Source organism: Ursus arctos, unplaced genomic scaffold (genome assembly GCF_023065955.2).
Source record: "Ursus arctos isolate Adak ecotype North America unplaced genomic scaffold, UrsArc2.0 scaffold_27, whole genome shotgun sequence".
In the NCBI taxonomy this organism is placed as follows: Eukaryota; Metazoa; Chordata; class Mammalia; order Carnivora; family Ursidae; genus Ursus; species Ursus arctos.
The window spans coordinates 2435971-2457194 of NW_026622952.1; the positions used below are offsets into that span (position 1 = coordinate 2435971).

General features: G+C 41.0%; 1 protein-coding gene across 1 annotated transcript; it reads right to left on the minus strand.

Annotated features, from left to right (window-relative positions):
- Nucleotides 1-2477: 2477 nt before the first annotated feature.
- On the minus strand, nucleotides 2478-19375 carry AP3M2 (adaptor related protein complex 3 subunit mu 2). Its single transcript, XM_026485651.4, has 9 exons — nucleotides 19304-19375; nucleotides 17319-17661; nucleotides 14107-14278; nucleotides 10730-10867; nucleotides 8397-8482; nucleotides 7861-7994; nucleotides 6287-6494; nucleotides 5866-6010; nucleotides 2478-4741 (listed from the first exon to the last, which is right to left on the minus strand). Exons 2-9 carry the CDS (start codon nucleotides 17589-17591, stop codon nucleotides 4641-4643), a joined length of 1257 nt encoding a protein of 418 aa, XP_026341436.1. The 5' UTR covers nucleotides 17592-17661; nucleotides 19304-19375; the 3' UTR covers nucleotides 2478-4640.
- Nucleotides 19376-21224: the final 1849 nt, after the last annotated feature.

Sequence of the window (21224 nt, forward strand, 5' to 3'; positions counted from 1 at the left end):
TTAGGTAGGGCTTTCAAAAATCGGGCAAGATTTAGACTGGTGGGGAGGTGTGGGCGAGGCACCCCTGAGACCAGGAATGTCACTGCATGGAAATACAAAGATCTGGAGAGCAAAAAGGGCAGTGGGAGTATGGGGAAGGATTTTGTACAGGTTGTTGGAAGTGAAGGTCATGAAGAATGTAGGTAGGAACTTAGATTATGGTGCTTTCAATGCCAAACTGAGTTTTGGACTTAATTCTGTAGGCAACACGGAGCCACTGGGGCTTGTGTGTAACAGAAGTAACGAGCTGAGCATGGCCCGGGAAAAATGAACCCGAGAGGGATGGAATGAAAGCAGACTGGGTAGGCAGACTCCAGGGACAGCAACCAGGGTAGTAGAAAGGAAAAGAAAGGGGATAAGAACGGAAGCATGACCTTGCCAGCATAGCCAACATCCCACTGCTGGTCAGACTAGAAGCTAGTATTGGCCATTTTCTTCCCATTCCATTTTCCTTTCCTGTTCATCTGAAGGAATTAACTCCCAGACCATGGGGCGCCTGGCTGCCTCAGTCAGAAGAGCGTAGAACTCCTGATCTCAAGGTTGTGAGTTCGAGCCCCATGTGGGGTGTAGAGATTAAATAAATAAAACTTAAAAGAAAAAAAATAATGAACTCCCAGACCAGGACACACGAGTATGTTCTTTAAGGATGCTGTTTTCTGCTTCTCTTAGACTGCTTTCTTAACTAGAGCTGCAGTCCCTATTCCTGGCTGCAGCCTGACACTTGTATCATCGCTGCCACCCAGATGGAAGAATAAGCCTGAGGATGCTTGCTGTTGGATAAACGCCAGCAGTTTCCTGGAGAGGAGAAAAGGTGGTTGCAGTTGTCTCTTTCTCCTGAAAGGCTGTGAGAACCGCTCAGTTTAGAGGTTCTTAGAAGAAAACTACATAGGTTTAGCTCACAGAAGAGACACTCTAAAGCCCAAGAGCTTGATTTAGAGGGGAGAAGACCCAAACTTCCCTGAAATACTCAAGCCCCCGGAGCAGTTAAATAAATACAGATCACAGAAACGTAAGTCATAGATTCCTCTGCCATAGACCTCTCACGTCCAAGTTTCCCCTTGCAAGTGGCAGATTTTATTTGAGATAGAAGTGTACCTTGGCCATTTTAGACAAACACTGCTCAAGGACAATAGGCAGGATTCCCAGCGAGCACATCTCTGGCAGGAATTCAGTGGGTTTCACCCCCTTCCCCCCCTTTGCAAGACAAGCCTTTCTTCAGAGACCCGAATGAATGAAATGAACCAAAGCGGCAAGGCTTCCTGGGATGGAAACGCCAAGTTACAGGCCCCAACATTCCTCTGGGTGAGGTCCTGGCAACCACAGACTGGAGGAAGACAATTGCTCACAAGAGGCCGCGGACCAAGCTACAGGGCAGAGTCCCAGCCCGGCAAACAGATTCCTTTGAATTACACTAAATATATCCAGAGAACACCACCACATCATTACCCGGTGTGAACTAGGAACTTTAGGGTAAAATGTCTGGAACTTGTCAGGCCAGGAAAAGGAATAGAAGGTGAACTTAAATAGCTCCTTACCCCAGCTGGTTAATAAAGCAAACAGACACTAACAGACCTGAAGAACAAGAAAGAGTCTTAGGTAGCCATGCAATGCATTTTAGTGGGTAAAGACGTAGGCAACTCATGATGGAAACTGCTATCCTCCTAGAGCCCCGGTCTTAGGTCTGGTTATCAAAAAGTGTCATAAATTTTTGGTTCCATGTTTAACTTCAAAAGCAAAAACTCACATAATCCCCAGTACTTGAAATCTTGGGGAAAAGTTAATGAGTTTCAAATTTAATTCCCTCCTTTAAAATTCTAACAATTAAAAAAATTAACCCCATTGCCAGCACTGAGTCACCACCTACTGGCCACAGAGGAAAGTACATGTATTATAAAATTCACCTGGTCACACCACAGCGCAACCAGCACAGCCATGGCACGGGAAGACCTGTGTTAACAACTAAGACAGACACCAAACACTGCACTTGGTAAACGGAAAACAGCCTTAATGTCTTTCCATGGCCACGAGGGATCTACCAAAGGCTATCAGTACAGACAGGGGATAACAACCGGTGTCCACACTTTACAAAGACTGCCCATGACTTCTCTTCCATTTCACGCCCGAACTGACCAATCTAAGATCACGAGCGTGGGGAAAGCACTAGAATAGCCATCAGCAGCTTTCATGGCTGGTCTTTAGTGGGGAAAAATGACTGATCTTCACCTTTGTTCTTACAACCTTAAAAATAACATTAATACCAACATCCCCTATTTTCAGAGGTAACGAGAATCACACCATACCTATGGCGTTAGGTCTACTGGTTGAAAAGACAAAAGTAGTAAGGTCCTCCAGAAATGATTTATTCCTTACTGCTTCCACCGAGGCCTGCCTGGCATAACACTACCATGAGTCTCAGTAACAAGACTTAGGACACGGAGAACTGGTAAAACTCAACTTTATTACGATTTAAATACAAGAGGTACTTCCACACGTGTTAAACACATCTGGAATTGAACAGCTCAACCAAGACGCCCTGCACTCCTTACGCTGACACCCCACCGGGTGGTAGCAGTGGTGCTCACTGGGCTCCAGAGGTTCGCTGCACGGTGACCCATAACTTCACATGCTAAGGCCTGCAGGTCCCACACCCTAGATACTTTATTTCTCCTCAAGTTCTTCCCTTGAAATTAGGATGAACTGTACGGGAGGAAATATCACAGCTGGATTTATAAACCTAAAAATATCCAGGGACCAAGACTGGTTGTTTTCCTATGACCTAGGAAACCTTACAATCCTCCAGAGCCCTCAGAAGAAGTAATTCCGAGTATTCTGGAATCATAGGCAGAGCTGTTCCCCCTACCCTGCCAGGTGCGTATACAGGACATAGTCACTCAGGACAAATTCTGGAGTGATGGGAGTATGAAACACACCTGTTTGTATACAGCACAATCTATCCCAGAGGAAAACCACAAAGCAACATTACTCTGCAGCAAAAACAAGTCCAGGAAGTAGGGAGATAAAACTAGCAAAACAAAATTGCTGAAGGATTTGGAAATAGGGCTTTAGAGAAAAATTGTAGGGTTTGGAGAGTAGAGGTCATTTTTCTCCATGCATGAAGCACAGCACAATATCACTCCTTAAGCTATAACAATAATAATTTTAAAACCTGTCTTTTATATAAATATTTAAATGGGTAATAGGCATATTGAACTAAAATAAAAATTACCCATTGGGAAAGTCTGAGGTACTCCCTCAGCTGCCATGTTTCTTAAACTGGGTTACACGTGATCAACATGGCCCATCCTCCTTCAGTATCAGTTTTATTCAAAGGGTTAGGGAATTTTATTTTATTATTATTTTTTGCCTCAAAACAAAGATGGACCAGTAGATCTATATTACTAATAGATCTATTATAGAGTCGAGCACAGAAGACTCCAAGGAGATAACTTTACTGATTAGCTTCCAGGATTAACCATGCCCCTCGATGGGGAGCATTCTTTTAACTTAGGGTTACTGATGGAAAAGTGTCAGACAGCAAGGCTTCGACTCCAGCACTAGTCCAGCACTGCCGAGTGTAAATAAGGAGTCACTCGGTTACAGCTGTGGTGCACTTCGTGAAGAATGGGTTGGTCATCTACACTCTGACACTGTGACACAAAATCTGGCTGCCCTGGGATTACGGGATTGGCTTTTCTGAAACTGTCCTTGGGTAACAGGAAAAAGGCTGGTGAATTCTGCAACATAAAGTGAGTAAACTGTTTTGGGTTGGGGAAAGGGGCATTTCAGGCAGCCTCCGCCAGGAAGAGGGCAGGTCACCTTCTCACAGAAGATGACAGACCAAGTGCTAAAGGCAAACAGTAGTTAGTATCTGAAAACTGGTCGGATATTGTCACAGTCTTCAAGGGAAAATCTGATTCTACTGGGGTTTTCCATGTCATTAGCGGACTCGAATTTCAGAAGCTTCCAGTTCACTTCTAGAAGCACTGATGATTTTGTATATATGTGAAAGTAGAGGGATCAGAAAGAAACCAACTCCCTCTTTTCCTTCCAACCCTCCTTCAGGTGGGGCTTGACTGCTTTTCCTGCCCCCTTCACTTGAGCCTGTGTCCTTACGCTTCTTCAGGACTGTTTCCTTTCTTCTCCCTCATAGATCAGATCCTTAACTAGCTTTTCTGTGACTAGCACCATTTTCTTCCAAGCTTTCTTTCCTTCTTTCTAATCTTTCTTTCTACCTTAAAAAACAAAAAGGAGTCATTCATTGGCTTTAGATCATTAAAGCCAAGCAAGTAACAAACGCTAGTCTGTTTCTATGGTTACCACGCTGAAAATAGTTAAATATGGCATCAAGTGTCTCTACCCTCCGTCACACATCTCTTCTCACAGACCTGAGTTGGTGCCGACTGTGTTTCAGTTCTGTCTGGTTCTCCCTGGTGACCCTTCTCTCCCTTGATTAGCTCCCGGGCACTGAAGGCTAAGGAAAAAAGGGAGCGGGTGGGTCCAGAAGGGGATACGGACCTAGGAGACAGGCTGATATTTTTTACTTTTAGACAAGTAAGAAATGAAAAAGCGTTCGTGACTGTTCTTTTTGCAAAACTTTCCCTTCAGGTTCGAACTTGGAACTTTCCAGCTTTGGTCATGTATTTTATGCCCTTAAAGGGTTTGTACTTTTCTCCATACATATCCAGACGATTCACCTTGAGTCCTGGAAGGAAGGAAGATAGGCATTATTCAAAAAGGAGCATGTAGCATGTCTGTTTATTTTAATTCAGAGGGATCAGAGGGATAGAGATAGTTGTAACAATGAACCAGAAAAATAATAATAATTGTCCCTTATTTATTTCACTTTTCTGAAGCTCACAGATTTTTCACTCTTTGTCCATATACTGATAACAAACTGCTCCAACAAAAAGCTATCCTATTGGAAGACCTGTCTGCAAAGTGGCAAGGGCAGAAACTTCCATGCAGACTGAAACGAGGATAAAGAAAAAATAAGACCCCTCCATGTTTTTCTCAAGCTATTGGACGGAATACATGAATTAATAATAAAATTAATGAATAATGAAATAAAATATAACTTAATGAATGAATAAATGAATGCTTCCTAAGTATTCTCACTGTACTAAGCAAAACATTTTATACTGTGTAGGGTTTTAAAATTTGTGAAGTGTTTTAAGATGAAAGAGTTTATAATTGAAGCGAATGTTAACCACTTAAACTAGACAAGTTCTGTTGGTAAAGAAAAATAGGAAGTTTATATAAAGCTGAAGTCATCTCCTATCTACCTTACACAATTGTTCTAAGGATTAAATAATAACATAGATGAAAAGAGCTTAAAACAGTGCCTGGAACACAGTAAATGCTGGTAGGCAGTAACTATCATCATCACCATTCTGAGATAGGTGCAGACCTCAGCGGGCTCACGTGGGTTCCACATGGTAATAAAAGCAAATATGAAAGTCCTTCTGAATCTGGGGGAAAGGAGGAGAAATTCTTCTTCTCAGTCACCAGCTGAGAACACAGAAGCTTCCCATCCTGAAAACCTTGGGAACCCCAAACGGACAACCCCAGGATGACTCAACACCTGCTTGCCAACACTCCGTCTACCCACACTATTTCCTTCTCAACTGTGTCTTATACATTGACAGTCAGATCACTTCAGCCAACTTCAAAGAAAGGATGATGAACTTTCCCCAGAAATGCTAGAGAAGATTTTACTCAAGATTACCTATCAGGTAATGAAACCAAGCTCCATAAATGGGGAGCCAGCTGTCCTACTGGAGAGCCACTTCTGTTCTCATGAAGCCACAGAAGTCGTGAGTCACTCACCAGAAATGGCCAGCTGCTGGATCTTAAACTGCAGGTTAATTGTGGGGTTCTCATCTGGTTTGGAAGCTCCAGCCTGAAGACTCATGGTCCCCTTCAAACTTGGTAGCTTTTGGGGATTTATTTTTCCTACATCCCACGACAGCATCTTCAAAGAAAAAGAAAGAAGTTACAGTGGAACCCTTCATTCGAGGTGGTTGAGCTCTAACCTCAGGGCATCTGTTCACAGTATTACAAGCTGCGTCTAAAGTGGTTTTCAATAGAGAAAACTATTTGTCACCATAAATTATCTCAAGGAGAAAAAGGATGTCCCTTTGATTAAGCTTCCCTTTCAACAAGGTATAACATCTATGCAGAGGGCTCCTGCAGAAATACTTCTATTTAGTATCAGCAATTCAAAACCTCCTGCTTAATCTCCTCCTACCTTGGTAACTGGGTCAAATGTATGTGTCCCCTGCGATGGAGTGAGGCTCATATTCAGGACCCCTTTGGGCATCTGGCTGGTGACGATCACTCCCTCTATGGTCTTCCCCATAGTCTGCTTCGGTCCCACTGTTATTTCAAAGCGTCCAAGTGAACTACTGTCCCGGAAACTGATGTTATGTTTGACATACACTGGAATTGCCACCAGACTAGAAAAGAGAGAGACAAAAAACCCATTACTACATTCATTACTACACTGGAAAAATGGCAACATTTTCTTCTTTTATACAAGCTTTTTTTTTTTTTTTTTTGGCCCCATTGACAGCTTTTCCTTCCTTACCTACTTCTTTACTCTTTATATTAAAAAAAAAAAGCACAGGGAAAACCCCAGTAATCCTGAATTTTTTTTCTTTTTGTAAAGCTAAGATGCTGTCTAGTAAGTGAGCTAACTCTTCTAAAGACTCTGAATGATATTAACAAAAACCAGAGTATACTAAGCCTATTAGGAGAAAGGCACTAGAGATAAAAATTAGGAGTCACCATCTCTCTGTGTTTTACTTTACGACATGTGACCAATAATTATTTGTACTTGGGAGAGTTCTATTCATACCTCATGGATCTTTTATAATTTCTTGGGAGTGCTTTTACCTAACGTCCTCTGATCCTCGCAAAAACCTTACGAGGTACATATCGTAGGTTGTCATGATAGGACAGAACAGGAAATAGAGAAATCACAGAGTAATAACAAAGCAATAATAGTTCTTAACATCTATTAAACACTCCTGTATGCCAGTACTATGCTAGATGTTTAAGCTCCATTATCTTGTTTAATCCTCCCAATAAGTGTGAAGTAGGGACTGCTCCTGTCCCGATTTAAACATAAATAATGATGTCCTTATACTTCACTAAGATTAAGTAACTTGCCCAAGGTCATGTATCATAAATACTGAAGATGGGGTTTAAAGGTAGGCAGTCTGAGCCCAGAGCCTTTGCTCTCAAGCACGCAGGTATTTTCCTAAATGATCTGTTCCCAATCGCCCAGGAAAGTATTGGTGGCTCTGAGGCGGCACGGCTCTCCTCGGTCTGTACCTTCTACACACCTTCTACTAAGGGCTTCGAAAGTCCTCTGACGATATAAAGAGAATGTTCAAGATCAAAAATGACTGCCTTTTATGGTTTTTCATGTTTAATGCTCTTTTGGGTCGGGTGATTGAGTACAGGTGTACTCGGATTACAATTTGAGAAAAAAAGTGTTCTTGTTTAGACATATAACAACAACAAAAACAGCAGTGAACTTCACGAGCACCAACTTTGTGTTAAGCACTATTTAGACTGTTTTATTTAATCTTCAAACAAGGTCCATTTTTTGTTCAAACAAGGTCCATTTCCACTTACTGATAAGAAAACAGACACAGAAAGGTTAAACAACTCACCTGAGGTTACCCGATTAGTAAGTACAGAAACTGGAATTTGAATCCAGGTAACTCTAGAGCTTGAGTCCTTAATCACTACGGATACTGTTTCCACATATACACATATACACAGATTCTATTCTTAATTGTAAGGGCTGCTTACTTCTGTGCACTGACATGGTAAGAGAGCAGGCGAAAGTTTCCATCCGGAGGGATGAAGGAGAGGATACGCTCAGATTCCCAGCGCTTGAAACGAACACAGGGATGGAAGCTGACATCATCCAACAACCTGGGGTTCTGCAGTCACCAGGCAAGGAAAAGCAAGAAGTAGGAATTAAACACCCGCATTTCTTTTGGGAAAGACATTCAGATGCTGTCTTTATTTAAATGCATGTACACACACACACACACACACACACACACAAATTCCGTATCTCAAGCCTGATACAAGCTTTGTGGCTGTCCTGAATTATTTTTTTCTTTTCTTTTAAGTAGGCTCCACACCCAGTGTGGCTTAAACTCACGACCCTGAGATCAAGACCTGAGCTGAGATCGAGAGTCGGACACCTAACTGACTGACCCACCCAGGCATCCCTGTCCTTAATTAATTCTTACTGTTCCGTTCCATTCTCACCACTGTCTTCCCAGAAGCAGTTAATCTGCCATCCCGAGATCTGAAGCTGTGGTTTAGGACTTTACCATGAAGGAAAGCGTAAGGTCTGGCATTCCAGTCAGCTTGACACAGGCATCAATGACCCCCTGTATCTCAGCAGTAATTGTGGAACCTGAGATAGGAATAAGACAAAAAGCCGGTAAGAGGTTATTCAACGCTTTTCTGTCTTTCACAACCAACTTATTTCCTCCCTACCTCCTTCTTTAACTTTCTCTTTTCCTCCCCAACTTTTGTCTTCTCCCTCCCTCCCTCCCTCCCTTTCTTCCTTCTTTCCTTCTATCTGTCCAATTCATCTACCCAATACATTGGTCCATCCTTCTAAACATTTATCAACTGCATATCAAGTATGAAACACTATGATGATGGGGCGCCTGTGTGGCTCAGTCGTTAAGCATCTGCCTTTGGCTCAGGGCGTGATCCCGGCGTTATGGGATCGAGCCCCACATCAGGCTCCTCCGCTATGAGCCTGCTTCTTCCTCTCCCACTCCCCCTGCTTGTGTTCCCTCTCTCGCTGGCTGTCTCTCTAATAAATAAATAAAATCTTAAAAAAAAAAAAAGAAACACTATGATGAAGCAATGGGGATAAAAGATTAATAAGACAGTTATTAGTGTAAAGTTTTCCATCTAGTACCAGAATCAAACAGGATATCATTGTAGCCAGTGGTTCGGAAAACTTCATAGAAACTGCTCTATGGTCACTAACGAATCAAACGGACACTTTTCATCTTTATCCTACAGGACTTTCTGTAGCATGCCATTGTCGACCACTTCTCCCTTCGGAAAACCCTCCTTTCTCCTAACCTCGCCTGGTTTTCTGTTTTTCTAGCTCTTCTTCCTCAGTACTTTCTGCAGGTTTCCCTTTCTTTGCACAGCATTCAAATGCTCTTGCTTTTTCACAGTTCTGAACTTTTCTTTCACTCAACACGGTCTCCTTGAGCATCTCCCACAGGTTGCCTTTTCACTCTGTTGACTGTTTTTGTTGTGCAGAAACGTTTTAGTTTGATGCAATCCTAATCGTCTACTTTTGCTTTTGGTGTCATATCCAAAAAAGTCATTGCCCAGACCAGTATCAAGAAGCTCTTTCCCTATGTCGTCTAGCAGTTTTATGATTTCACATTTTACATTTAAGTCTTTAATCCGTTTTGAGTTTTGTTTTTTGTATTTTTTTGGTGTGAGATAAGGGTCCAATTTTATTCTTCCACGTGTGGATATTCCATTTCCCCAGCATCATTTAATGAAGAGACTATCCCTTCCCCACGGTATAATCTTGGTTCTCCTGTCAAAGATCAGCTGACTGTAAATGTGTGGTTTTATTTCTGAACTCTATTCTGTTTCATTGGCCTATGTGTCTGTTTTTATGCCAGCAGAATAGTTTCAATTAGTGTAGCTTTGTGATATATTTTGAAATCAAGAGGTATGAAGTCTCCAGCTTTATTGTTCTTGCTCAAGATTGCTTTGGCTATTTAGGTTCTTTTGTGGGTCCATATGAATTTTAGGATTGTTTTTTCTACTTCTGTAAAGAATGCCATCGGGATTTTGATGGGGATTACACTGAATCTGTAGATAGCTTTGGGTAATATGAACTTTTATTTTTTAATTTAAAAAAATTTTATTTTTGCTTAAAAGGCAGGGAGGAGGAGGGGCAGAGGGTGAGAGAGAGAATCTTTTTTTTCTTAAAGATTTATTTATTTGAGAGAGAGCAAGCATGAGCCGGGGAGCGGGGGGGGGGGGTCGGAAGGAGAGGAAGAAGCAGACTCCCTGCGGAGCAGAGAGCCCAACATGGGGCTCAATCCCAGGACCGACCCTGGGATCATGACCTGAGCTGAAGGCACACCCTTAACCAACTGAACCATCCAGGTGCCCCTGAACATTTTAGTAATATTAATTCTTCCACTCCATGAACACAGGATGTCTTTCCCTTTATTTGTGTCTTCCTTAATTTCCTTCATCGATGTTTTATAATTTTCTGAGTATGAGTTAAGTTTATTCCTATTTTATTCTTTTTGGTGCTATTGTAAATGGGACTGTTTTCTTCATTTTCTTTTAGCATAGCTCGTTGTTTGTATTTAGAAATGCTACTGGTTTTTATGCTGATTGTGTACCTTGCAACTTTACAGAATTTGTTTATTAGTTCGAACAGTTTTTTGTTGAGTCTTTAGGGGTTCCTATATATATGATCATGTCATCGGCAACAAAATATTTACGTCTATTCCTAGTACCTGGCACAGTGTTTGACAAAAAGTAGGCACTAAATTAAAATGAATGATCTTGAATGGGGGATAATTCTGATACTAGCAAGCATTACATGAAGGAGACTCTTTCCACTTTCTAGTTCTCAAAACAAATTAAAAGCACCTACCTGATTTATCAATGATGGCATCAATCTCTTCGATCACATCAAAATAGGCCTCGTTGTTGGTGTACTTCACCCCAGTCCTTCGCCAGGGCACCACTGACAACTGTCCAGTAGGAAGCTGGTCACCCACATTGGTGCTTCCTAAGATAATGAATTTGACTGTAATTTAATTCCAACTAGATAATTAGATGTAACTAATTATCTAATAATCATAGAACACTTCCCTAGAAGTTTCTATGCTCCCATTATACATGTACTCAATTGGAACATTTTTCAAAAAAAGTTTTCTCAACTTCTATCTGGGTAACCTAGTCTATTCTAAGAACTTGTTGCCATCTGGTCTGCCTATTTGAGCAGTATAAAGGTTAAAAAGTTACCTGAGAAAGAGATATCATATTTTGGTTTTGAAAGAAACTTGAACTTGGTCTCTCAAATTTCACAATAGCATGTAGCTTAAATAATGTACTGGCTTTCAGCAGGGATGGTGATCTACATATTAACATAAAATTTTCATGGCTAAAACCAGTATTCTAGTTTAAGGTAGGTTCTTAAGTACATTTATGCTAGTTATTAAAATGTACACATTTTACTACCACTAATACTGAGCCTTAGAAAAAGAATACAAATTAGGTCTTTCCCTGTCTATAAGAGTTTTAAATCAATTCCTTGTTTTTTTTCCCCCGACAAGCATCAAAAATATTTTTTTTAACCTAAAAGTTCTCTGCTGAAATTCTGAAATATTATAACTAATTAAAAATCTATTTCCTTCTTTTGTAACCTGGATGTTTTTAATCTAAAGAAAGAAACATTAAACACACACATATATTCAGCATGTTTGCAAAACATTTCAGCTTTTCAAAATTGACTCTTAGGTAACTTTTTCTAGATTTAAGAGAGATTCAGAAAAATGACACAGTATTAATAAATGATTCAGGCACTAACAAAGAGTTTAAGAGTTAAATGAACCCAGAATATTGAAAAACCTAACAAATGTGTTTTCTTAAAAAGAGGAACCATATATTAAAACATGTCATCAAGCTATACAATTAAAGCAGTATGATAAGGCAGGAAGCCTAAAAACAGACAAAGAATTCACAGTGGCTTAGTACAAGATAAAAATATTTTAAAACAGGGAAAAAGGTTAAGTTATTTAATAAATGGTGCTAGGAAAGCTGGTAAACAATTTTGGAGAAATAAACATGGAGCCTTACTTTACACTGTATACCAAGTTAATTTCCAAGTGGATTAAAGAATTAAGTCCAAAAATAAAACCATAAAAGAACTAGAAGAAAATACACTTTTAAAAAAAGAAGACCTTCCCTTCTCTGAGATCAAAAAGACATTCCCCTATGTCTTCTTCTAACAGTTGTAAGGTTTGTATTTAACTCTCTGACCTTGCTGGAATTTATTTTGTGTACAGAATGGGTAGGGGGACTTGATTTTGTTCTATATCAAAGCTGACTGTCCTAATACAATATTTACTGATTGGCCCCTGGCCTACTGATTTGATATATGACATCTCTATACCAAATTCCTACAAAAGCAAGGGTCTGTTTCTGAACTTTGTCTTTTCTTCTCTTTTTTTTTTTTTTTTAAAGATTTTATTTATTTATTTGACAGAGAGACAGAGAGTGCGCAGCAGAGGGAGAAGCAGACTCTGGACTCTGAGCAGGGAGCGCAATGTGGGACTCGATCCCAGGACACTGGAATCATGACCTGAGATGAAGGCAGATGCTTAATGGATTGAGCCACCCAGGTACCCTGTTTCTGAACTTTCTACCTCTTCCCAATCATCTATTTGTCTATTACTGGGCCAATACTATGTTTTTAAAATTACCAAAACTTTATAATATGGGACACATTTTCTCTCCTGCTCTTGAACTTTTTAAAAAATATTTATTGTATCTATCTGATGGGACACATTTTCTGTCCTGCTCTTGAACTTTTTAAAAAATATTTATTTTCGGGGCGCCTGGGTTGCTCAGTCAGTTAAGCACCTGCCTTCGGCTCGGGTCACGATCTCAGGGTCCTGGGATCAAGCCCCATATCAGGCTCCCTGCTCAGTGGGGAGCCTGCTCCTCCCTCCCCTGCGCCCCTGCTTGTGCACTCCCTCGCTGTCAAATAGATAAATAAAATCTTAAAAAAAAAAAGATATGACTAAACTACTAAATTGCCAAAGTTTTGAAAAAATTAATAATAGGAGGCATAGAAACTGCTACTGAAAGTATAAATTTTCTGGAGGGCAATTTGGCACAAGCATTAAAGTCCTTAAAATGTGCACGCCCTTTGATCTAGTACTTCCATTGCTTGTACTGAAAACAAATCATCCTACATGTACACAAAGATTTAAGTAAAAGAATGTTAATTCCTTGTTATTTAAAAGAACAAAAAATCTGGGGCACCTGGGTGGCTCAGTCCTTAAGCATCTGCCTTCGGCTTGGGGCATGATCCCAGGATCCTGGGATTGAGCCCCACACCCAGCTCCCTGCTCCGCTGGGAGCCTGCTTTTTCCACTCCCACTCCCCCTGCTTGTGTTCCCTCTCTCACTGGCTGTCTCTCTCTCTGTCAAATAAATAAATAAAATCTTGAAAAAAATTAAAAATTAAAAATTAAAAAATAAAAGAACAAAAAATCAGAAACATCAAAAACACAGACTGAGTAAATAACTTAAGGTCTATTCCATATGGAAGAAAATTACAAAGTCACCAAAAACCATGTAGGAGAAAATGTATCATAATAGGATAATGTTCACAAAATATTGATGAAAGTTATAAAAAATATACAAGAGTTGTTTTTAAAAAGTTCTATGCATCTATTATTCATCTGTTTAGAAAAGACAAAAAATATGTCAAAACGTATTTTGGATTGAGGATTGAGTGGCAGGATTGAGTTATGTTTGGGACGCCTGGGTGGCTCAGTTGGTTAAGCATCTGCCTTTGGCTCGGGTCATGATCCCAGGGTCCTGGGATCGAGTCCTGCATCAGGCCCCTTACTCAGTGGGGAGCCTGCTTCTCCCTCTGCCTGCTGCTCCCCCTGCTTCTGCTTTTCTCTCTCTCTGACAAAATCTTTTTTAAAAAAAAGTTATTTTCAAGTTCTTTGTGCTTTTCTGTGTCTCTGACATTTCTATAATAATCAAGCGTTTCTTCTGCATTCAGAAAAAAAATCTTTTTAAAGGAGCACACTTTATTCTGGCATTGAAATCAGGGTACTTTCTACATAACAAAGACATATTTCAGGTCATAATCAAAGACAGTAACGAGCAAAATTAAAGCACCTGGACATCTGAGAGCCCCAAAGACAAGCACTCAAAACAACGTACATCACCGGAGGAAGCCACACCCAGGATGGCAGCTCTCTGTGGGTTTCCCCTTTCTCCATACCTGTTATGGTGTTGACAACCGTTCGAAGGATAGTGGGAGGCTTTATCAGTTCTTTGAGGATGTTTGACTCGGTAGCCAGTGGAAACCCATTGTCAAGCATCTCTTCCAGTACCTCATAAACCACAACCACGTTGTCTTTGATCACTGGCTCTGAACAGACTCCAAAATAATCCTGATGAAAATACAATATACATAATATAAATCATTCAGAGACTGTAATAAAGAGAAAGAATCTTCCTAGAGAATAAGGATCTAGTCCTGTCCATGTGTTTACACAGTGCTTCTGGGATATTCTTCTACCATGAGGGAATAACCACAGTCCTCTTAAGTGGCCCAGTTTGGTAGAAAGAACACTGGACTGGCTTATAGTACTAGTGTCATTACTAACTTCTTTTATAAATTAAGAGTAAGTCATTTAACCTTTTTGGGTTCGTTTCTTCAACTAGACAAAATATATAGAATACAAAACTGAATCTAGACTATCATACATGCTTAGGAACAAGAATTTGAAAGAACTATGCAAAATAATGATACTTGATATGACACAGATTGGACCTGAAAATCTTTTTAACCCTTTCTGTTGTGCTATTCCTTAACATTCATGCAGCAAATTCGAAATGAGAGGGAAATGAAATGAGTGAGATGAACTAGCACAGCAGAAAATCTCTTCGGATCATCTGGACACTAAGATGCTACGATTCTGAGAATGTTTTGTTCTTTTACTAAGAAAGCCTTAGATACTAAATGATCTAGGTTGTGGAAAAAACGCTGGATTCCAAATCAGAAGACCTGGGTGGTAACCATATTGTCACTTACTAGAAAAGTCATGCCAATTCGGGTCTTGATTTCTTTTAATAGTATAATCAGGATAATACCACTGGACGCACAGGAATATTTTAAGACCTAAGCATGATTGATTAAATGATAGTATGTGTGCAAGTGCTTTGTAAACTATAAAGTACTTTGTAAAATGTGATGCATGATGATAAAACAAAAGAAATGCTTGTAGTCATTTGGAATGCCCCTTCTAGCAACGTCAGTCACATCTTTTACAGGACCTCTGAGATGGTCATACATCCTTGAATTCGTCTGCTGAAGGGAAAATCAGCCTTTTGAGAAAGCCCATTCTATTCATGGAAAGCTCTGCTTATTAGAAAGTTCTTTCTTTTGCTAAACTGAAATTTGCTTCCTAGATCTGCCTTACAGAACAAATTTACATAACAGCCCCGCAGTTATTTGAAGACAGCTACAAGCTTTTACTTCAATTTTTTTTCTCCCAAACTGTTTGGTCCTTACGCTGTTCATGCTGTGGTATGGTTTCTAGATCGTTCCACCACCTTGCCATTTCTTTTAATATGCTCTAGTTTTCCAACATGCTCCTACAATCATGACATCCAAAACTGAACAGACTACAGATGTGATCTAAATTACATCAGATAATGGCAAATATCAGAGACAGTCCAATATCCAAGAACACTTAAGAGTCAGGAATGTGTTTCTAAAACAAGATTTCTTCTTTAAAAACGAGGATTTAAGAGGGAAAAAAAAGTAACACATTTCCTTCCCAAGAGTGCTTTTCTTTTGAAAAAAAAAATAAAACACCTCATGAGATTTTATAAATCAGACATAATGCGAACTGAGTCACTGGCAAGAAGACCTGTAAGTATGACAAACTGCTATAGCAAAAGCGGATGCAATTCTACAGCTGGAACTCTTCCATCATATTCCAGTACTAAAAAAATAATGCAGCCAGAGAGAAGACGTTAAAATCAGGGTATGTCCATTTACTTTCAACAAATCCTTCAAAAATGACAAACTCTGAAGTCCCAGACTTCCAAACCAGCGACTTTACTGTTATCCCAAATTCCTCTGTGGTTTCCACTAGATTAAACAACTTTTCTCACTTCCTGTCTTGCAATAAATTACATAACATTGCTATGGTGGTATGAAGCAAATGCTGGGTTTCAGCAATGGGACTGTTAATCTTAGTATGGGGTCAAGTATCATATGTGGAAATCATAATAAGACCCAAAGAGAGTAGTTTAAAGTCATAATACTGGGTTCTTCTACTTTCAGTTCCTCCACATACTGGGATTTATAATTCTCAAGTTTTTACTGTGGGAAGGAACTGGTATGCCACATGAGAACTGGAAACCCAGAATTGTGCTACCAGCATACATTGGTGGGAAAAAAATTATGAAATATATTTTAACGTTCTTGGGATGAAAGCTGTGCTAGACATGTGATACAGATATGACTGCAAATGAAAGGACCTTTTGACTTGTCTTTTAATTTCATCATAATATCGGAGTCATCATTCTCCTCTTCTTCTCTAACTCTACAATTTCTGTATTCATATGACTAATTCCAGACTTCACATGACACAGAAGTTAAACCAAAGGGCCCTTGCTTCTCACTTACTGAGTTATGCAAATAATAACAGTTAGAATTTCAGCAATTCTTTTGGGAGGGAGGATCCCACTGTTTGAATTCACAGTCTGGGCAGCCTAAAATCCTCTGCTATAAACGGTGCTGACATCCTGGTATAACTTACTTATACTTCCCCTATATCCTGCTCCCCCAAGATCTTCAAATCTATTCCTGAAAGAAAAACGCAAAGTGAAAACTGTGTCTTGTAAAATGTGTCACTTAAATTCTTATAGGAACAGAAGATTTTTCAATCTCAGTTGGCAATGAGAGTGCATCACCATACTGACATGCTGTGGATATGCACCCCAAACCCAGGATGGTGTTCGGGTTCACAAATTACTCCTGCCAAGGAGTAGCTTTTTCCTAACTTTTGAAAATATACATATCTTTACACCCTCATCACTTTTTGATGCAACTCTAAGCAATGTAGTTGACAATGGCTAGCATCGAGTCCACTAAAAAAAACAAAACAAAACTCAAAACTAAATTCCTCTGCTTTATGAACAAAAAGTAGGGCAACTCCAATCTCCAGAATTAAAATGACTATATACAATCATACCAAGTAGAGTGGATTTCTTATGCAACAGGTTCAAAGGTATTCAATTTGTCATTTCAGATGCAGACAATTCAATTCAGAGAAACAAGAATCTTACGGGAGAGGAAGTGAGCAATGTCAGTTTTGATTTTTTAAAAAGTTCCTTAGTTGAAGCTGAATACAATGGAAAAAGAACCATAAAGATACTTTATAATTTACATGTACAAGCCTCCTCACATTCACGCACCTGAAACGTGTCCACTACCCGGTGAAGGAACTCAATGACAAATAGAGGCGGGACCTCTGTCTGGATCACGGCCACAAAAAAGATCTTGTGACGGTAAACACTTAAGAGATAGTGGTGAGGGGTAGGGATAACTGGAGGTACATTTTCTGCCTCAGTGGCTCTCTCTTGTGCCTCAAAAAAGTAATCACAAACAGAACGGCTGACCACACTTTTCCAATGTTTTTCCAGGAAAATATCTCCAGAGGAGTTGATCAAGAAGAGGCTATGAATCATGGTGGAGATTGTCAGTGAGAGAGGAAAGTCTTCTTCCGTCTGAAAGCCTCAGAACTGCCAATTTTCAACCCTAAAAATAAAAGAAGGTACGGTCAGTTCCACTCAATCAAAACACCATACCAACCTTTCAAGAGCAGACTCAAGCCTTCCTCTACCTAAGAGCCTGAAGTATCCCTCCCTACAATTTCTAAAGATAATTACCAGCCATCTTGTCTGCCAATCAGCTCCTGCCTGGTTATCTTTACTATTGCCTTAATTATAACCATTTAAAATGTGGCTTAATTTTTGGATGTCTGTTTTCTCAACTGGACTGAGAAGACCAGGCCTTAATGTTTTTTTGTTGCCTCATTGAAGTGCTCCCCACACAGAAGAGAGTTTCAAAGAACGTTGATGAGTTTCATGCATTTAGCCACAACTCACGCATACATAAGAAATGCTTATGGTTGTCCAGTCTCATCTGGTGGCCATTAGCTAAATGCCACTCTTCAGCACTTGAAATACGTCTGGTCTGAACCGAGATGTGCTGTAACTATAAGTACACACCAGACTTTGAAGGTCTCGTATTAAAAATGGTTAGATACCATTTTAGATACCAGTAATTTAATATTGATTAATTGTAACTTAATATTGATATTTTGATATATCAGGTTAAATAAAATATACTAAAGTTAATTTAACCTTTGTTTTTGTTTAAAGATTTTATTCATTTATTTGACAGAGAGAGAGCGCGCACAAGCAGGGGGAGCGGCAGGCAGAGGGAGAAGCAGGCTCCCCGCTGAGCAAGGAGTCCGATGGGGGACTCAATCCCAGGACCCCAGGATCATGAATTGAGCTGAAGGCAGACGCTTAACCCACTGAGTCACCCAGGCGCCCCTAATTTAACCTTTTTTAAAAATGTGGTTACTAGAAAAATGTGAAATTACATATCTGGTTCGCTTTATATAACTTTGGACAGCGCTGGTCCACGGATAGAAAGCCATCACTGTGGTCTTCAGTCAAGACCCCATTTTCTGAGTACTTGTTATGAACAAGGTTCTGCATTGAATGCCCTAAAAAAATGTCTCTGGGGGATACCCAAGTTCTCCCAGGTGGCAGCATCTCTACCGTGCCTTTCCCTAGTTTGAGACGGCCGCGCTGGACCCCAGCTATGGCCATTCCACGAGCTGGCTGTGAACTGGCCCAGGTGGTCTAACCGCAAAGGCCTGTTATACCAAGTGCCCCAGGGCAAGCTTAATCCCTCAGCCGGCGGACGAGGCAGCAGCAGGGAGGGCAGGAGGGGGGTAACTAGGCTGGGGAGGAGGACAGGCGGCTGCTAAGTGGGTTATTTTTGCGCTGGTCGCAGCCCAGCTGACTGCGAGCAAAAGATGATGGAGGCCGTTTAGGGCGGGGGTGGCCAAGGGGGCAGATTTAAGGTGTGCGCACGTTCAGGCGATGAAAAGGTTCGTCAGACTGCACACGTGCGTTGCCATGGCAACAGGGTCCCTCCTCCCTCAGCCACCTGGACGGAGCTGGCCACCACCCTAGCCCGGTACTCGGTCTGTCAGCGTTCCCCGCCGCATCCCGTAGCTCGAAGGGACAATCCCACGGCAACCCGTAACTCTGAACGCGCCCCGCCCGAACCCTCGCGCGTCCCGGTCCCCAACCTCCAGACCCTGGCCGGGTGCGTGCACGCGCTGCCCCCAACCCTGACCCGGGTAGCCAGCCCTCCTCACCCAGCCTCGCTCTTCGCAGCGCCCACCGTTCCGACGCGCAGACAGGCCCCGCCCCCCGGCCGCCCCCCGCACGCGCGCCGGCGGCCGCTCACCTGCTGATTGGCTGGCGCGTGGGCCTCACGCCAGCACCGCCCACGACCGAGATCTAAAAGCCTCTGATTGGACATTGGTGATCCGCTCCTCCCCTCTGATTGATCGCTGTCCGCCAGTCACATTCTTCTCGGCTTTGAGCCCCCCAATTAGCCCTTGTTGAGACTTCGGTAATCTCCAATTGGTGCAGCTCTGTGGCTACGAACCCTGATTGGCTGTCGTGATCAGTCTGAGGGCCGTCTGGCCCTTAGTCACCTAGTCACAAAGGGGCGGCTGCTGCCACCTGCGTAACCCTGGAATGTACCTCGGGAGGATGCTAATAATAATAATAAATCATGAGCAGTGATAACTACTTTCCATTAGATAAACGCATTTAAAAAGAGACACGATGCCTTTTCATTGATGTGCATGGGGGAAGTAAAGGTGATTGGCTGTATAGCGTCTTACCAGGAGCTCTGGACTTGGATTCCGGAGGTCTCCCAGCCCCAACTAGACCACGACCTGCTTGACCTTGGACAAGGCACTTAACCTTTCGGAATCTCAGTTCCCAGATCCGAAAATGAGGTAGTTGGGCAGGTCTCTCTACAAATTGCACTGGAGTTCTAATGACTTCAATAATACATTTTAAGTGATTCAAATCATTGTGATCCAGAGAGTCATGAAGTAGAAGTCAGACAAGGTTCACCTTTAGTTAAACCAAAAATTAATTATTAATTAATTTATCAATTAAGATTAATATTAATATTTATATTTATATATTTATATATTTTATATATAATAAAATTATATATTTATATAATAAAATTATATATTTATATAATTGATATTAATTAATAATTTATTAATTAAAATGAGGTATGGAAAGGTGTCTGGCACATTGCATGTGTGCGATAAAATGAGGTAGTTGGGCAGGTCTCTCTGCAAATTGCATTGGAGTTCTAATGACTTCAATAATACATTTTAAGTGATTCAAATCATTGTGATCCAGAGAGTCATGAAGTAGAAGTCAGACAAGGTTCACCTTTAGTTAAACCAAAAATTAATTATTAAATAAGATGAGGTATGGAAAGGTGCCTGGCACATTGCATGTGTGTGATAAAATGGCGAACTGGTGTTAATGGTAATAATGTTGATTTAGACCACAAGGCTGTCACCCTGCTCGGGCTTTAATTTTCACTTTGGTGAAAGGAAGCATAAGTGGCAGCTCCTCCACAAAGAAGGCCATGATAAATGCATATTAAAGGTGATATGGATTGTTCTTTGACATACTTGTTAAGGACAGATAGTTGACTAATTTTTAAATAAGCAAAAGAGAAAGTCCAAAATTAAAATGGCTGAATGATGTGGCATCGTATAAGCTTAGGGGCTCTAGGCTTTAATCCTGATCCAACACTTGCCGGCTCTGTGACCTTGAGGAAGTACCTTGACTTCTCTAAATTTCAAGTTCCTGCCTTCTCAAATAAAGGCACTAAGAGTACCCACTTCACAGAGTTGTGAAGATTGAGTTAGAAAAGTATTAGCAATTGTTATTACTTAAGAAGCAGCACAAGATGCAATTGCACAGGGTTACTAAGCAATGTGTGTCGAAGGTGCAGAAATGCAATCGCTGCTGTGGGCCTTTCTCATTCATTGCATTAATGTTTACTGAGAGCCTCCTATGTATCAAGCCCCGTGCTGGGTGTTGGGCATGTTGCAATGACTACCAGCACAGGCATAGTGTCTGTTGTCACAGATGCTAGGTGAGAAGACAAATGAGAAGCAAGTACTTACAAAGCAGTGTGATGAGCAAGGAACAAAAGGGGGGGCAGCAAGGTGGAGGGGGCTGACCTAG

What these genes read in the sequence shown, in the direction of transcription:
- AP3M2 (XM_026485651.4), bottom strand. Translation starts at nt 17,591, where the DNA reads ATGATTCATAGCCTCTTCTTGATCAACTCCTCTGGAGATATTTTCCTG. An exon ending in TACCATGTCAGTGCACAGAA is followed by an intron (nt 6,495 to 7,860) that starts GTAAGCAGCCCT and finishes TCTCTTTTCTAG; the next exon opens with TCTGGTGGCAATTCCAGTGT. An exon ending in CATTTGACCCAGTTACCAAG is followed by an intron (nt 6,011 to 6,286) that starts GTAGGAGGAGAT and finishes TTTTCTTTGAAG; the next exon opens with ATGCTGTCGTGGGATGTAGG.